This window comes from Micromys minutus (assembly GCF_963924665.1).
Source record: "Micromys minutus genome assembly, chromosome: 10".
Taxonomy (NCBI): Eukaryota; Metazoa; Chordata; class Mammalia; order Rodentia; family Muridae; genus Micromys; species Micromys minutus.
The window spans coordinates 56,166,981-56,185,976 of record NC_137979.1 but is presented as its reverse complement, the minus strand read 5'-3'; the positions used below and the strand labels follow the sequence as shown (position 1 = coordinate 56,185,976).

At 43.0% G+C, this 18,996-nt stretch overlaps 1 protein-coding gene across 2 annotated transcripts in view; it reads right to left on the bottom strand.

Moving 5' to 3' along the window:
• The window catches only part of MAP2K6 (mitogen-activated protein kinase kinase 6), a 113,807-nt gene that overhangs the window by 18,438 nt on the left and 76,373 nt on the right, over positions 1 to 18,996 (bottom strand). For both annotated transcript variants that reach the window (XM_080923780.1, XM_080923781.1), the window contains 8 exons: positions 18,309 to 18,375; positions 9,090 to 9,138; positions 8,406 to 8,519; positions 6,703 to 6,822; positions 6,321 to 6,437; positions 5,107 to 5,158; positions 2,139 to 2,266; positions 592 to 669 (listed from right to left, as the gene is read on the bottom strand). In XM_080923780.1, the coding sequence (XP_080779906.1) occupies positions 592 to 669; positions 2,139 to 2,266; positions 5,107 to 5,158; positions 6,321 to 6,437; positions 6,703 to 6,822; positions 8,406 to 8,519; positions 9,090 to 9,138; positions 18,309 to 18,375 (725 nt within the window). The remainder of the gene's footprint in view (positions 1 to 591; positions 670 to 2,138; positions 2,267 to 5,106; positions 5,159 to 6,320; positions 6,438 to 6,702; positions 6,823 to 8,405; positions 8,520 to 9,089; positions 9,139 to 18,308; positions 18,376 to 18,996) is intronic.

The window sequence follows — 18,996 nt, the reverse complement described above, 5'->3', positions numbered from 1 at the left end:
GAGGACAGATTTAACTTCAACATCCGAAACCTGCACTGGGAAAATGTTCCGTGCAGAGTTCAGGTTGCCAGAGTGATTGTATACCAGCCATGAATCCAGGAGTCTCTACATGAGATGTGGTCTCAAAATATTAAAAATAAAATACACAGCCTAGTGCGTTTGGCTTGTCAGAGCCCACACACATTATTGGGGTTGGGGGTTGCTTTTTTTTTTTTTTTTTTTTTTTTTTTTTTTTTTTTTGTGGTTGTCCTGGTTTTGTAACTTAAGCTTCTTGTCTTGGTCCTAATCATTTAAGTTAAACTACAAAATTTCTATTAATCCCTTCCCTATCAGTGAGAATACATGAGTTTTCGAAGGTCATCTGATGAGTAAAAGGCAGAAAAAGAGGAAAATCTGGACTGCCAGATCTCACCGAACGGGTTTCACTGTCCAGGACAGCAAACAATCAGCCCTGGAAACTGATCTGCCACCTCAGACAGGAAAAGGTGCCAAGTGGGGTACCAAGGGCGCTTCCGTCTGGGTTCCCCAAAGCCCACCCCGTCCAGGTTTACGCTCAGAACCTCGTAGCCCACAATGATGATCATAGGTTACCATAGTGATGCCCAGACTCCAAATGTCAGACTTCACACTGTAACCCTTCTGGTTGAGCTCCGGATTTATTCGTTCGGGCTGGAAAGGAGACAGACAGATAAGGAACGGAAAGACAACTGCCCCGCCAGGCAGCTCCAATATCTGACTCTGCTAAGGTGCCTCCGGGCCAAAAGACTGGCTAATCGCAAACTATGAAATATCTCCACAGGGCTCTTCTCTACTATATTGGTCTATTTTTTCCCCCAGAGGCAGCAATGAATTCAGTTCCCCCATAACGAATTGTAATTGTCTTAAGAAGAACAAGGGTACACATTCAAAAGCTTCTCCATCCATTAGACTGATTCCTGGCTAAAAATATGAACAGCTCAAAACTCCCAAAAAGCCGGCAGAAGCCCATAGCTACCGTCTGACGTTAAGAGACCTCAGGGGATTTTACTCAAACGTGAACAAGAAGTTTTCAATCCCAAACACAAGTCCCTTCCAGGATAAACGTGTTCCTCCGGCTGGGCGTTCTCTGATGACCAGAACGACCTTGTGTGGGTAACTTAAGTGCCCCACAGTCGTCCATCCTTAGCAATCAAGCCGATACTCGGGTGTGAGTTGGCTGGCAAAACTGAATGGCGACTCGGAAGCACTTTGAGACATTCTCAAACAACATGCCCTTTTGAGTTAATTTCGAAGGGCACTAGATGGACTATGGTTTGCGTCTTTGTGTCATCCCAAAATGCACAACCCGTTAAAACCGTTTATCACGGGGGTCTGGGGGCGGGGAGGGGGCGGAGGCGGGGTGGAGAGATGGCTCAGTGGTTAGAGCACTGGCTGCTCTTCCAGAGGTCCTGAGTTCAACTCCCAGCAACCACACGGTGGCTCACAACCATCTATAATGGGATCTGATACCCTCTTCTGGTGTGTCTGAAGACAGCTACGCTGTACTCAGATAAATAAAATAAATAAAAATTCTTTTTAACAAACAGGGGAAAAGAGAAAAACTTATCCAACAAACCTTATCCCGCCTGTAACCATAAAAGGAAATCTTATCTCTTTAAGATGGCTGTGAACTGGGGATCAATTCCTCATCAATAAGGTTACTGCCCTCATAAAAGAAGTTTAGAGAGATTCCCTGCTCCCTCCGCCACTTGAGAACGTACAGGAGTCTCAAATACGGCAGAGAAGCAGGTCCTCACCACACCCCGAGTCTTCCAATATCTTGATCTTGGACTTCCCAGAACAATAATAATAATAATAATAATAATTAATAATAATAATAATAATTTTTTAAAGAAAAAAAAATACTGTGTACTATAAGGTGTCCAGTGTATGGTATTTTGTTACAGCAACCTCAAAGGTTGGCGACAACCTTCGGAGCAAGTGATAATGGATCTCTGACATAAGACTTTCAAGAAAATGACATGAGGCAGATTTTTTTCCCCCAAATCTGAGGTTCATTCCAATGCTCTGTCGCAGGCATGCATTCCTTATTCTCTTGCCTTGTTTTGCAAATGGGTGCATTTCTCAGACTCGCACGCACGCTGCATCCGGGTACTTACAGCCATGTATGGCTTGCAACCGGCATCGATCGTCTTAGCAACAGAGTCGACCAGATAACCACTGATTCCAAAGTCGCACATCTTCACTTGGCCCAGAGCGTTAATGAGCACGTTAGAAGGCTTGACATCTGAAGGAAAGGATGAAGAGTTACTTCTTCACCACTAGAGGGCTCTAGACTCTCCACGTGCCTCCATGGGCTGTCTTTGCCACGTTCCCCTAATACAATGTCACCACTAACCCTGAGTCACAGTTGCACGCAGCTTGTTCCTCTCCAGTTGTGTTTTTTGTTTGTTTGTTTGTTTGTTTTAATTCTTCACATTTTGTCTGTGTCTTTCAGGACTGTGAAAAACCTGTTTTCTCTGCTTATCTTATTTCATTGCTTCCATTTGTGGAGAAAGAAGGGAAAAAAACCCTATTACCAAACCACAGTGATCTATGAGGGCTGGGGAGATGACGGCTCAACGGGTATAAAAAGCATTTGTCATCCAGGCGTAGTTACCTGAGTTCAAATACTCTGCACGAATGCAAAAAGCCCGGCGTCGTTTCTGTGCGTGCGTGCGTGCGTGCATGCGTAATCCCAGCATTTTTGTATGGAGAAGGGAGACACAGACAGGACACTCTCCAGTTGCTTAGGGGTCAGCTAACATGATGTACACAGCAATGATCAACACGGTACTGTCTCAAATAAGGGATAAGGCAAGGACCAACACTGAGGTTGTCCTTTGACCTCTACAAGGAAAAGGTAACACTCAAGCAACCACACTCGGGTACAACACACACACACACACACACACACACACACACACACACACCACGTGCTCTACTGAATACCTCGTGTGAAAGTCAAGAGAGTAACACAATACACCAAGTGCAGACACAGCAACCCGTTTCGATTATAGCTTCTCTAAGAGATTTCTCAGAGGCCACCACAGTGTAAAACGTTATAAATCCAGGCAATGCTCAAACAGGGGCAGGTCACTGAAGGTGAGAAATGAACCACTCAGGTTAGGAAAACGTAAATGACCCAAGAGATGAACTGTTGCTCTCCAGCCGTGACAGAATTAGAAAGTTCACTTAACGGGTGCCCTCTGAGACTCTGTCCACAAATGACATCGAATTTAAAAAAAAAAAACAGGTTTATTCTAAAGTTAGTCCTTCAGCCGGACATGATGACATGGGCCTGCAATCCCAGTACTTTAGAGACAGAGGCAGGAGGATTTTGGCTACAGAGCAAGTCTGAGAGCATCCTGGGCTACAGGAAACCCTGTCTCATAAAAATAAAATAAGATAATAATATGTTTTACGATACCCCCTTATTATTTTTCTCTTAAACTGGATGACATGCCAAATATCATTTCATTATTTCCCTAGCTTTGTATATGCTCTAGTTAAAAAAAAAATTCAACATTTTGAAGAAAAAAGTTCAAATGACTTCTGCACCTACAGAACATCTGCACACTTGTTCTTATGTCTAGCCCACTTCCTGCTTAGACTGTATGCTCCAATTTTTCCTGGCTTTACTGTTACCAAATAATGCTCAAAAATGCAGGTATGCTGTATAGGGTATCTCACAGCACATCGAAGTTCACAGGTTAAGAATGACCCCAAGCACAGTCCTTGGTACCCATAAATGCCTCGACTAATTCCTCAAAAACACATTAAATGTACAAAGTGCAAGCTGCCCCCATCTAGAAACTTCCAGCACCGATAGGCTCCTCTTTTTATTGACACTACTTCCGTTTAGGGTGCTTTCCTTTTTTCCGGAACGTTTGGTTGAAGGTTTTCTAGTTACCGTGTTATTGAGAATCCCTACATAGAATTTTTACAGGATATTCCTAGGATGACTCTTAGGCCTTCTTGATGTTATTAAAAGCATCTATACTAAAGATGGCTTTAGAGGCTACAGAGATGCCTCAGCAGCTGGAGAACCAGCTACTCCTCTAGAGGACCCCAGTTCACAACAGCCTGTAGCTCTAGCTCCAGGAGTTCCCAGCGCCCTCTTCTGGCCTCTGTGGGAACTGCATTAAAATGGTATAAACACATACTTATACACACATGCACACACACACACACACATGCATGCACTCACACAAATAAAAATAAATGAAAATTAAGGGATAACAGGAGAAGAGGAAGGGTAGGAAAGAGGAAGCAATAAAGATTTTTAAAAAGAGAGAAAGATAAAGTCATTTTTTCCCCATTTTTCTCCCCGCAGCCTGGAAAGGCTCTGCTTTATGCTGGAGACTTATCACGTGACTAAGCTTTTCTAACCCTCTCCTGCTGCGAGATGCCCAGTACAAGCTGGAGCTTTCTTGGGTGCTTTAAGTTCTTCATGTTCTTCACAGCTCTCCTTGATACATCTCTATTCATTTTCGGTTTAATACAGAACTCATTTGTTCTTATATTCTCAGCCAAGGTAAAGAATGACCACAGCTTACAGCCTGAATCTTAAACATCTTCAAAACACGTGTGCTATACAGGCGTAGTCCTCAGCTTAGCCCTACTGGGGGAGGCTGAAACCTTTAACAGGTGGGGCTTGGAGGGATGTTTTGGGTCACTGGAGACTGCCTTTGAAGGGGATCGTGAAATTCCTATCACATCATCTCTGTTTCCTTGCAGGCCGTAAGATGAACAAGTTTCCTCTACAACATGGTCCCACCATCTTGTGCCAGCCACTTCATCACTGGCCAAGGGGCAACAAGGCTAGGAAACCCCAGACTGGTCCAAAATAAACTTCCCTCTTCATCAGTTCATTGTGTCGAGTGATTTGTTACAGTAATAGAAAACGCAAACTACTTGCATTTTCCCACAATCCCAAAGGAAACCCCTTTAGCTCTTCTGCCTAACTCATCCCCACCCCCTACCCCCCAGACACCCAGGGAAGAGTGGGAGAGGAAAGGAGACACCAGGGAAGATAGAAATGAACTTAGCAAAAGCAATTGCCAAGACAACCTTTCACACGCTTACCTCGATGGATAACAGAGAGCTTACTGTGTAAATGTTCTAATGCTTTCACAATCTGCAAGAGAAACAGAGTCGATTTATTGAACCCATCACTGGAAAGAAGCTAAATGCTAAGGGTATTAAATTTAATTAACGTTCCCTGCTTAAGGTTGCTGAATAAGTGACTTTTTTTTTTTCTCAAGTAGTAGTGGCCCTAAATGAAATCAACAGGAAGTTACATCTAAGGTCTCTACAAGGAGGATTGTATCTTTGGGATACAATTGTAAAACTGTATCTTAAAGCAGCCCCTTCAGCTCTCTTTCCATTTTTCCTCCACCTTCCTGAACCTTGGCAGCCATTAAGGTTGTTTTGTCTTCTAATTTTTTTTAGACCTTACTGTTAAGAAAGCATTAGGGCTGGAGCAATGGATCAGCGGGTTAAGAGCACTGACTGTTCTTCCAGAGGTCCCGAGTTCAATTTCCAGCTACCACATGATGGCTCACAACCTTCTGGAATGGGATCTGATTCTGTCATGGGATCCGATACCCTCTGAGGACAGCTACAATGTACTCACATGTATAAAATAAATCAGTATGTATTCAGATAGGTCAAAGATAAATACAGGTGTGGGGGCCATAGTTATATGTTTTAACTGTCAACAAGACACAATCCCTTTGAAAGGAGAGTCTAAAAAGAGATTTAACCCTACCCATAGGTGCCATTCTCTAGGTAGAAGATTCTGGATTGTATGAAAATATAGAAAGCAAATGCATGCATTAAGTTAGTGCTCTATACCCTTAACTATGGGTGCAATATGACTTGCTATTTTGAATCCCTTGTAACTTGACGTCTCTATAATGCTGGTCTAGAACTGTGAGCTAAAGAAACCCTTTCTAACTTAGGTTGCTTTTGTCAGGGTCTTGTTGTTTTGTGTTTGTTCTGTTTTTGGGTTTTGGGGGTTTGATTGTGTGTGTGTGTGTGTGTGTGTGTGTGTGTGTGTTGCTGCTGCTTTATCACAGCCAAAGAAACAAAACTAAGATAGAGGCGTTTGGCATGGTTTACCAAACCAGGTCAATGGCTGCATGAACTACACAGAGACTGGTAAGAAAAGCGTTTGCTTAGCCTCCCACTGACACAGTCCCCAACAGACAGGGTTAGATGGCAGTTATAAGGCACAGGCACGAAGCCTGGACTTCTCCCGTTCTCCCCGAGTTCGGGAGGGTTCATGGTATACTCACAGACACTGCTATCTTTCCTAAGATATCCTCTGGAATTGTTTGGCCCTTATCAATAACTTGTTTGTAGAATTTATCTAGTGACGTTTCCATAAGCTCCATGCAGATCCACACGTCACCCTGGAGACCCGGTAAGTCCAAGGATTGTCAATGAGGAGAGAAGTGGGAAAAAGAAAAGAAATAGTCAATAATTTCCCCCAAAGGGCTATTTCTTATTTGAACTTTGGGGGAGGGGAGGTTTCCGCCTCAAGATTTGAAACCATTGAAAAGCAAATACGATGATTTCCAAAGAGCAGCCCACCCGGAGGGGTAGTGGGGCTATGAGATCAGAGACTGTTTGTTACATTGTTGTTCTCCTTGGACGCTGACCTGAAGCATGGCTTACCTCCCGGAAGAGTGCACCATAGAAGGTCACGGTAAATGGACAGTCCACTGTCCTCATGGAAACATCCAGATCCATCAATAACCGTTTCTGCTCCTGGCTATTAACTGTGGCCCGTATCCTCTGAATGGAAACACATATCAAACAACATGTGGTTACTACTCTGAGGAAGAGTCACCTGAAAAAGCAGGGAACCACCAAGGCCCATCTTGACCACAGAATCAAACCTCACACTGTTAGCAGGAACCTACCCATGGCATCTCTAAACATGAGCTGTTCAAACAAATGAAAAGATAACAAAGACAGCTAACCATTTGACTTCCTGACCAGCCCCTCCTTAGAAGCAAACATCGCAGTGTAGGTCAGGGAATGGACAAGGATACAGGAGAGCATTTCAAAGCCAGAAAAGCAACCTGCTTTAATGTTTATGTCTATTCAACACAAAACACGATATCCTTGATTATTCTCTGCTTACCTGGGTTCTAACAGTTTCAAAAAAAGAGAACAGCCAGGGCTGGAGAGAGAGCTCAGCAGTTAAAAGCACAGGCTGCTCTTTCAGAGGACCCAGGTTCAATTCCCAGCAATCACATGGCAGCTCACAACCATCTGTAACTCTAGTTCGAGGGGATTTGATGCCCCCTTCTGGCTTCTGCAGGTATTGCACACACATGGTGCACACCCATGCAGTCAGGCACACACAAATACATACACATAAAATAAAGATAAATAAATCTTTAGAAGAAAAATAAAAGAGCAGAAAGGTGAAAATCCCCACCTTGGGGACCGTTGAGGTACTGTAGCTATAGTCACCCTTAGGTATGACTCAGGAATTCATTCTGGGATGAATGTGGATGACAAAAGGCACAGATGCTTGTGTCTCTAACATAAAATGCTGTCATTTGGACACACAACTTCCCACATTCTAAGGTCACCCCTAGACTACACAGAATTCAGTTAAGCCATGTAGGCTGACTCCAAACATCTGCCCATAGCTCAAAATCTACAGAATCAACACCAGATACATTTTACCCTCTTTTCCCTACAAATATAGACAATTTTCTTTCTCATTTTTTTGCTTCTTGATTTTTCAAGGAATGGTTCTTTTAAACCAACACAATATGCCATTAAAGAACCTTTTGTTTAGAATCTGATTCTATAAAAACAACAACAGAATAACAGTACTTCAATATAATCAAGGACATTTTATTTGGATTGGCATTAAAGTACTATCAATCACTTTAAGTGCAATTAGTTACACAGTAGTAGAAACCAGAGAGATGTCTCAGGGGTTAAGGGCATATGCTGGGCTTGTAGAAACCCAGAATTCAGTTCCTGCACCCCAAATCAAGTGGTTCACAATTGCCTCTAATTCCAGCTCCAGGGGATATAAAGCCCTCTTCTGCCCTCCAAATGTATCTGTATCCATGGGTGTAGTCCCCCCCCCCCCACACACACACACACACAATTTTTTTAAACTAAAAGTGAGAAAAAGGAAGACTTTGAAAATAAATATAAAGTAGATATGTCTCATGCCAACAGATCACCTTCCTCAAAGTTCTAGATCCACAAGAAAAGAATACTTCTTTTTTTTTTTTTTTTATTCTATGGTGGGTTCTTTTGCTCCTGCAAAAAGGGCCAGTTCACAGTCGAGGTGGACAAGCACGTACACTGAAGCAATAAAACATTTTGGAGAATGTCAACTGTACCTTCACCGCCATGATCTGCCCGCTGGGCACGTGGCGCATCTTCTCCACCACCCCGTACGCACCTCGTCCCAGCTCCACTATGGGCTCCAGGTCATCTGCTTTCACCTCAAAGTTCTGCCGGAAGGGAAAGAAGTGACACAGAGAAAAGTGAGTACTACACAGGACACCAAACAGGCTGCCCTCTCTCAGTCCCTTCTGGTGTCCTTAGTGGGATAGCTCAGCCACAAGTCCTTTGAACATGTTAAGGTGTCACTCAGAGCCAGGAGCACCAGGAAATATTCAGGATCCCAGGGCAGACAACCTGCTTGTCCCCGGAAACAGACACAACGCCACCCAACTGGGCTTTCAACCTGTGCCTCTGAATCGCTCTAGACTGCAGCTCTTTAGAATATCTATCTATACTGGCTAACAACAACTGGACCTGTGTGGCTGTGTGAAACACCGTCCCAAGAAAAACATTTTGTGCACTCAGATGCCTTCCTTGGGGGAATCACAATTGCTTGACTGTGATTCTCAATTCAAAATCACGAAAGCTCCGTGAGTCAGTTCCCCTTTAACTCAATACACTTTTTTAGCCCGTCCCCTGACATTCCACCACAGGGAACTGATTTTTCCATGTCCAATAGGGAAGCGAGCATACCAAGTGACCGACGGGGCCAATCGGTACCACGTGACTTTTCTCACCTGGTTTCCAATAGAAATGCAAGCCTTAGAGTCTAAGTCCCGAGGAGGCCTAAGGAAGACATGGGATAAAAGAAACAGGTGAGATGTTTGATTAACTGTGTCCCTGCCAAATAGGGAGGTGGACAGATTTGCTCAAAGGAAACTGGTGTAAGTTCAAGGTCAAACAGAGCAGCATTGGTTCGAAGAGTTCGAGGCTCGGAATAATATGATTTGGGTTTAACTCACATTAACTCTCTAAGTATCTACCTTTTCTTTAACATGGGATTGTACTACGGATACTTAGTGGCATAGGAATGAGTATTAATTGAGATACTCCAAGTAAAATCCTACAGTAAATGTTCAATAAACAAAGAGCTATGACTGTCACAGAGAACACAGCTTTTGAAATCGTGGCTTATAGAGGTCTAATATCCAATATATACAAAGAACTCAGGGAGTTAGACTCCAGAGAATCAAACAATCATATTTAAAAGATGGGGTATAAAGCTAAACAAAGAATTCTCAACTGCGGAATAATCAAATGGCTGAGAAGCACCTAAAGAAATGCTCAACATCCCTAGTCATCAGGGAAATGCAAATCAAAATAACCCTGAGATTCCACCTCACACCAGTCAGAATGGCTAAGATCAAACACTCAGATGCTGTCGAGGATGTGGAGAAAGAGAAACACTTCTCCACTGTTCATGGGGTTGTAAACTGCTACAAACACTCTGGAAATCAGTCTGGCAGTTGCTCAGAAAATTGGGCATAGTATTATCTGAAGACCCAGTTATTCCACTTCTGGCCATATACCCCAAAGATGCTCCACCATGTTCATAGCAGCCTTATTTATAATAGCCAGAAGCTGGAAAGAACTCAGATGTCCTTCAGTAGAGGAATGGATAGAGAAAGTGTGGTACACTTACACAATGGAGTACTACTCAGCTATTAGAAACAATGACTTCATGAGATTCTTAGGAATGAATGGAACTAGAGACTATCATCCTGAGTGAGGTAACCCAGTCACAAAAGAACACACATGGTGTGTACTCTCTGAAAACTGGATACTAGCCGCAGAAAGCTCTGAATACCCAAGAAACAATTCACAGAACTTATGAAGCTCAAAAAGAAGGAAGACAGAAATATGGAAGCCTCTTAGGAAAAAAAAAAAAAAGAAAAAAAAATGTATATTCATCATGCATTATTATGTAACAAATTTTGTGAGCTATAATATTTTATAAAATAAATAAATTTTTAAAAAATAAATCATGGCCTCTGGTCCCATGTGCTGTAAAACTGTGGTGGTTATGAAAAAAAAGAAAAGAAAAAAAAAAAAAAAAAAGAACCTGTTACCAGGAAAATCTGTCTGAACAACCAAAAGTCAATTCAAAATCAAAGCCGTGGCGAAATGGTTTCCAGTGGCGCTCACCTGTGCTGCAAGGGGTGGCCTCTCTGCAGCCTCAGTTCTGAGCACACAACATGCATCCTTTGCATAGCACATGCTCCCACATGCCATGACACGTCAGTGAGCACTGCCGAAGGCCCTTGGATGCACAGACCGCTGTCTATTACTGCTGATGTGATTCCACTAGGCACACAAACCTGTCTGCCTCGTAATGGTTCCGTGATGGGAAACCAGGCCTTAATGTGGCCCTACTAACATCCCTCGGTGTTTAAGTATCCGAGCGGTATGCACTCTACTGAAACGTTTAATTTTGAACAACGCTGTTTGACCTGCTGACTTAAGTTTCATAAAACAACTGCTAAGTGTATTTTTGACTCGGTATTAGGACAGAATCTCCAACAATGTCTGAAATGGCCCTAATTAAACTGTTGCTGTTTGGCAATCCCTAGTTATAGCAATAAGTGGCAAGCTCGGTATTGGCCGTTATGAGATAGAGACCCTGGAGACCCTCTACATACAGCAGTATCAAATGTTCAGCCACTATGCAATGGCTTGTGTAAAAACAAGCAAGTTCATCTGTTTCATAAACATGTAAATTGGCTCCAGTCATTCATGAATGGCTAAGTTATACAAATGCCAAGGAATTACTTTAAAATGAAGTTCTTTAGGATTTACTCTCCGTAGATGTCTGGTATGCATTCCTCTTAAGAACCTATATACAGAGGTTATATTTTAACATGTGTTAACCAAAGACAGGTCATGAGTGGGAAAAGCGTAAATAGTCCTGATGTAAACAATAATGCCACCTATGGTGATGCCCTTTTAAACCCTTTCTTCCAACCAACATGTTCAATTATTTCTACCATGTGTTTCCATCATTTTTTTTAAACTGGAATGTTGTCTTGTTAACTTACAAAATCCATAGAAAATAAGAACTCCAAAATACCATGCCACCCCCCTTCCCTGCTTCGCTGGGTAACCAGAAGGTCTAGGGAGGCCAAGTGACTTGTTCCCGACCATGAAGAATTCAGGTCTCCTGACTAGCATCTCAGCATACTTTTGTATCTACAGGCCCAAGTCCAGTGACATTTCTTCTGAACATAGAGAACATTCTATTCCAGGATTGTCTCAGGAGCCAGAGGCTTGCTGACTCTGTGTTTCCATGATCTCCTCCCGGGCATTAGGTTTTATTATCTGTGCTCTCGGTTCACAGAAATCAGCTGAAGAGAACAGGGTTTGGCTCTGGCTGGGTACCTCACTGGGAACTGAGAAGGAAAGTAAGAGATGCCGAGATGCACGTGCTTCACGTGACCAAACAAACAGAACAAGTAGCAGATGAAGACAGGCAATGTTGGCGCTACCCTTGCAAAGAACAAACAAACGGCCTGGCCATTCACATCTCCTTGGATGCACATTCATGCCAGACCTGTCTGCAGAACAAAATAAAAGAAAATGGGAAGAAGAGAAGACAAAAGGGAGAGAATAAGGATCACTTGCCATCCTAGTTAGATGGAACTGTGAGCTTGATAAGCCTACTGTCATCTGAATAGAAAGCATAGATTTGGGAATTGCTTGGATCCGATTGACCTGTGAGCATGCCTGTGGAAAACAGTCTCCAGTATTAATTAACGTAGGAGGGTCCCGCCCACCATGGGCGGCGCCATTCCTATTCATGTAGACCTGGGTTATATAAAAAAGCTAAGCATGAGCTGTGATGAGCCACAGAGCAGAATTCCTCTATCATTTCTGCCTTCAAGTTCCTGGTTCAGTTCTTATCCTTTGATGACTTCCCTCATCAATGGACCATAGCCTAGAGGCATAATCTAAATAAATCATTTTCTTCCCTAAGAGTATTTATCACATAGGAACAGAAAGACAACCTGAATGCTCATTTTCTCCAAACCTTGTGTATTATGGTTTTATCTATTCTGCTGAAACCAAATACACATAGACATATAAAAGTGGCTGTCAATCTAAGAGTTTCATGGCAAGCCCTCCCCGACTTCAAACATCCATTCCACTTAGCAGAACACTGAAAGCTTTCCTAGGTTAACCTGAAGCCTGAGACAGACAGGGAAAGAAGAAAAGACAACTGAAATTGTCACGCACATGTTGGGATGCCCACGCGTGTACTGTTTCCAAGCAGGCAATTCGTCTTCAGAAAAGCCTTCCAGAAGAATCAAGTTTCTACAACTTAATTTCTCATTCTTTTTAAAGGTTTATTTGTATTTTTTTAAGTTGTGTGTGTGTGTGTGTGTGTGTGTGTGTGTGTGTGTGTGACTGTAGGTGCCTGTGGAGACCAGTAGATGGCATCAAGACCCCTGAGACTAGAATTACAGGTGGTTGTGAGCCACCCAACAAGTGTGCTGGGAACAAAATCCAGGTCCTCTGCAAGAGAAGCAAGCACTTACACCTCTGGACCATCTCCACCCCCTAATTTTGCATTCTCAAAACAGTCAAAGCTGTTTTTCCTTAGTTGTTACAAATTTTTTTTTTGCACTGTTTAACAGCCCTTAAGAAGGTAGACAAATATAACTTGAAATACATGACTAATAATAAAATCTTTGACATCTTCTCATGGTAAAGCTATGGAGGAAAAAGAAAGGTCACTAAATGTTTGTGATACCTCCATTTTCTGGCCAACCAGTGATATGGCTGGATAGGATCTCTTCCAGATCAAATCTTCTATTTGAAACTGTGACTTGCTTACCACCTCCTAAGGCCCAGCTATGAAATCATAAATTTAATGATTCCTCGATATTCTATAAGAATAACCAAAAAAGAAAATACAATTTATGCCACGATGGCCCACTGCAGCACGGAAGACTTACTCTCTAGCTGTCCCCAAAAGTGTGCTGGCCCTGACTCTGTCGTCTGCTTATACTTCACAGCAACATCACAGGGCATGGTATGAAATTCATGTCACCATGAAACTCACGTCACCAGATCCTCAGCCTTCACCGAAGAGGAAGGAAGAGAAGAAGTTTAAAAAAAAAAAAAAAAAAAAAAAAACTAGACAAAGTGCTTGACCTGCTCCATGAGGCAAATCAGACTGAATCAAGGGATGGGTTCCCAGTTCTCAGGCTTCTAATAAAAATGACTAATCCACCCAAGCCTCAGGCCTCTGGGTTCATCGGGTCTGCCAAAAGCATCAAAGGATGGGGCGAAGCCTGACAGCTTGGGTTGGATTAGCTGACACTATGCTGCCCCTGTCCGGGGTTGAATATTAATTTGCCTGGGGTGGCCACAGTGAGCCACAGGAGGCTAAAACTGTGGGTGGATAATTCTTGTCAGTTGTTCAATATTTTTATTCCTCTGGGGAAAGAACCAGATTTAGTAGAAAATTCTTTCCCTGGAAGACCAAAGGTATTCCAAAGGTTGCCTAAGACAGGTAGTTCACAGTAACACCAGTGATAGCCTAGTCTGATAATTATTTATGAGGAACCAGCTCACTGGTAACTGTTACATGTACAATTCATTTATTTTATTAAACACCGCCTGCTAGTCCCACTGGTCACTGTCTCATGCATTGTTTGCATGTTTAATAAGTACCCTCCTAGGTCAGAAACATGACCAGATCATTTATATAAAACTTCTTGACCTGTGATACTCAAGGTGCTAGGTCTCCGCTTCAGTGGGAAGAATCAACGTCAAAAGACATGAAATGGTTTAAGAGTCTTCAATAGGATAATTGTTGCAGTAAATATTAAAAGGATGGTTTAACCTGTGGAGCTGAGCACACAGACTTGGTCACTCGGTCTGCAAGACACATTCTCCACGAGATTCCCTTCCAAGGATGTTCACTCTGCCAGCCCCATTGCTTCTTTCCCAGGTGGATACGACTGCCCTGGTGTGTTCCATCTCTCCACTGCCCAGCACAAACATGACTCTTGGTTGTTTTATATATTAAATTCTCAATCCACAAACCCTCTACACAACAAGATTACATCCAGTGGACAAAGATACAAACCGCCCTTCTATACAAGATAAAAGACCTATAGCATCCCTTAAAATATTCATATCTACCTAATGCCAATTAAGTCCATCTGGTTCCAGCTCATCCTTCTCGGCTCCATCTTGATTTTTTTTCTCCTTTCTTTCCGGCCCCTCTTCCATTTTCCTACCTTTTCCCCGCCTACCTCTCCACTGTCCAATCATATAGCACCTTAACATCAATCCACAGATAAGGACATGAGAACCCAGAGCTATACTATGATGAATTCTCTCTATAAAGGTCAAGGATTCTCACTTACTAACCAAGAACCTTTAGGTCCAATCTCACACATAACTAGGAAGATAGCTGAGCCTCTGGTACCCTAGCTTTATATGCCAGCTTGTATGCCTAAAAGCTACTCCATAAAAATAAAAATAATTTGCAGTGACCTTTCCCTGGGCAGCTATTATGATAGACCAAGATCTGGACCACAGATGAGGGTTTCTAATCTCAATAGTGAGCTTCTCATTTGGTCCTAATCTTTCGAAGAAGAAACTTAAGCTTGCCACCAACAAGACATCCTGCCTTAACTAAGGTATTCAACTGGAGAAGTTTGGAGTTCAAACCTGAAACTGTGCTAAAGGGCTTTTCACGCAGCACCCAACCCTTGAACCATTTCGCTTAAGTGGATCAGAACAACTTCCTGATACACACAGCAAGTGACTTGTCAAGGTCAAAGGAACTGCTAATGATTAGCATAGAACTTAATTTGAATGAGTTACTACTAGTCAAGGGAGGCGACAACTCAGAAACCAGAGGCAAAGACAGTGGCTCAAAAATGAGGACTCAATGAATCCACACAGGGTGAGCTAAGGAATGGCAGGCACTCTGAGCTCTCTGCTCTACCCCAGCGCTGCAGGAAGGTGGGGGGCAGGGATATAAATGGTACTTGTCTCTATCTGATATCAGATCTGCCTAGAAACTTACAAAATAAAGAAGCTCTGTGTTTGGAGAGAAATCAGAAATGCTTAAGTCCATCAAAATAAGGTTCTCGAGCGTACGCAGTGGAACAAAAACATATGTTAAAAGTACGCTCAACTCTCAGAAGAAACACACTAGACACCACTTGGTCCTTGGGTTCTATCTTTCTTCTTTACACCTAGGAATGCTTTCAGAATCCATAAAATACAGAAAATTAACAAACGTTAGAAAAGGGTAAAAAAAGAAAAATTTGAAGAAAAGGATTATAAGACAGCTGAGTGGTTGATATAAGAATATACATGTATATAATTGCATATATACATATATGTGTGGATATACATATGTATGTGTGTGTACATACATGATCTAAACTCAGTATCAGAATATAGGTTTAGGAGCTAGGCATGGTAGTGCACATCTTTAATCCTAGCACTATGTGGGTAGAGGCAGTTGGATCTGTGCAAGTTTAAAGCCAACCTAGTCTACTTAGCCAGTTCCGGGTAAACCAGGGTTACAAGTGAGAATCTATCTTAAAACAAAAGACAATGACTACAGCTTCAGAAAAAACGAATTTTAAAAGGGTGGAAAACAACAACATCAAAAGCAGAAAAGCAATCAAACAAATTGTATTTAAGGAAATCAACAAACTTACTGGGCCTGGTGGTGCATACCATCCATCCCAACACACACAGGAAGCAGAGGAAAGAAGATCTAAATATCTAGAGAAATATATTGCCTCCCTGCACTAGCAGCTCAGTGTAAGAGAGATATCAACTCTGCCTCAGCTGACGTCTAGGTTCAACTTAACTCCTAAGAAAATGTCAGCCGTGTCTTTGCGAACAAGGACAAGGTTATTCTAAAGCTAACAAGACAAGACTCTTTCAGGGGCCAATGTGACTTTGAAATGTGTGTTTGTGTGTGTGTGTGTGTGTGTGTATGTGTGTGTGTGTGTGTGTGTGTGTAGACCGAGGGTAATGGGGGTAGTTAAGAAAAAAACAACATATAATGATATACATATGCATATATATGCATATATAAGTATATGAAAGTTTCACAGAGAGACCCATTTCTTTGAAATGCTAACAAAAAATTAAATTCAAAATAAAAACAATCCTCTAATAAGATGTGGGCAGGAGCTGGAGAGAGGCTTCGACAGGTAAGAAAGTGCTCTTAGGGGTGCAGGGATCCTAGAAACCTGGCTCACGATCACCTGTAGATGCAGCTCCAGGAGATCCTGTGCTCCCGACTGGAGTCTGCAGGCTTGGCACTAACGTGAACATGGTCTCATCGACGCATAAGTAAACCACATTTTGTTGTAGGGGAAAAAAGATATGCACAGACGCCTCCCCAGAGAAGAGTATGTGGATGGAAAAGGAGCATCTAAAATATTTCTACATAATTCGCCATTAGAGATATTCCACATAAAGCTATTGTCATCTATTACCCTAGAGAAAGACTCTAAAAGAACTTACTAACAATAGCAACTCTGGACACCGGCGGAGACGCAGAGAAACGCTACATACCCTTCATGTAGAATTGGTCAGAATATAAAATAGTACTGTCAGTTAAGAAAGCAAGCAAGCGCGCGCGCGAACACACACACACACACACACACACACACACACACACACACACACACGCTTGTATGGCTAATGAAATCAAGTAAGCTCTCTCATCTGCGCCAGCGTGGCTTCCTTGGTTATGAGAATACTGTATAGTTGAGTAAATTGTTAACAAGCAGGCAAGCAGGCGTGCAGAGTCGGGCAAGAGCACACTGGATCTCCATGACTCCTTTGCAACGCCCTCTAACGATAACCATGTCAAAGTGCAATCCCATGAAGTCCTTTACAGATAGAGCAAGGAAGTGTCCTATTTCACTGCATGCTTTCTACAAGCCAGAGAGAAATGCAAAAGAAACACAATCGCATCTTTTTTTCCACACTTAGTTAGAGAGAAACGCAAACTATGTAGCTGAACCAGATATTTATGTAGGTAGGGGAAGAACTTTCTCCTACACATCTTCACGAGAGGTATATTCCAACAGAATTCAGTCTCGACTACCCTAGAACGTCTCTTTCTGTCGCTGCGAGGCATGCGAGCGAGTGAGCGAGGGCCTCTATCCTGGGCAACCTCTTGGTCATTATCATGAGCACATCCCAGCGCTAGGGGGCGCTCTTTCTGATCCGCTGTGACACAGCTAAGGTCAAATTGCCTTTACAAGGAAGCTTAGTGAAGTGAGGTCATCCAGACTCAGGGTTTGGCTCTCTGTGCGCGCTCTGCCACTCCCGCTCTTTGTGGTTTATGGTCTTGGATTCCCTGTGCCTTGCGCCACGGAGGCAGGGGCATTGACTGTAAAAGACCTCCAGCTGCACAGGAGATACCCAGCCAACCTCACAGACACACCAGAGGATCAGATCTGCCCTCACTCAGGGCTTTGGGCCAAAGCTTCAGCTGATCAAGAGGCATTCCTTTAGTTTATCTTGCATTCCGTATCTATAGACAGGGTTGGGTGTCAAAATGCCATGAATACCACCAAATACCACCCTGCAATTTCAACTCAATTTTAAGAGTATTGCCCCCCATGTGAACATGAGGATTTATTTGTCTGTTTATTGGTGTCCACCTTGTGTGTGGTGGGTGGAGGTGGGTGTGATCTCAACTGCCGAATGGTATATAGCTCTCACACAGCCAGTAATTTGAGACACTGACTTCAAAGCTGTGGATCAACGTAAGACAGGCTGTTTCAGAGGCCAGAAAAGTAAGCAAAGGGTCTTCCTCTCAAAACACTGGTTTGGTGTTTGTTTGTTTCTAACAACCATGTGCAAACTGAGGACCTTACTCACTAGTCCACAAATGAGCCCCCACAGCAAGCTCGATGAAATACAGTATTTGGAACGGAACCACCAACTGGTCAACTTACGTGGAACTGGTCTGAGGTTGTTCAAAGGCTTCTTTTGGAATCTTAAGGCCAGGGTTTCGCTTCTTGCCTAGGGGAAGGACATGAGGAAAAACCGTTAAAGTATTCCTTACCACAAGAGAGCAAGGGAAGAGACTCCCAAGCAAAGGGAGACGTCCTCGTCCGAGGCTCTCCACTCCTGAACACAACCTGTTAAGGGAGCAGCCAGTCAGGGGACCAGGGCATCACATAGCTTCTTCTCAAGTGTACTCTGGGGCCAGAAATGGCAATGCCGTAGACCCAGGTGAGCATATGATGGAAGTATGCCAGCAAGCCCAGGACTTAAGTCCCCAGCACTGAAGAAATGTCAGCTCTTTTGCTAAAGAGATGGAGCCTTTGTACCCAGAGATACTGAGATACTGTCACATTAACTTCTTCGGTTGATCTTTTATACAACAACCAGGACGGCAGATTGCACAGGGTCTAAGGTAGGACATTTTGGTTGTTCGTTTGTTTTCCTTTTAACTTAACTGCAGTAAAATGTAGTCACCCCAATCTCTATATCCTACAGTTAATCAGAGAGAAGGTGTCAGGCGTGATGGCCGATATGAATACAAAACACTTCCTTAGCTGGGTCTCGGTGGCACATGCCTTCGATCCCAGCACTCGGACAGAGGCGGGTGGGTCTCTGAGTTCGAGGCCAGCATGGTCT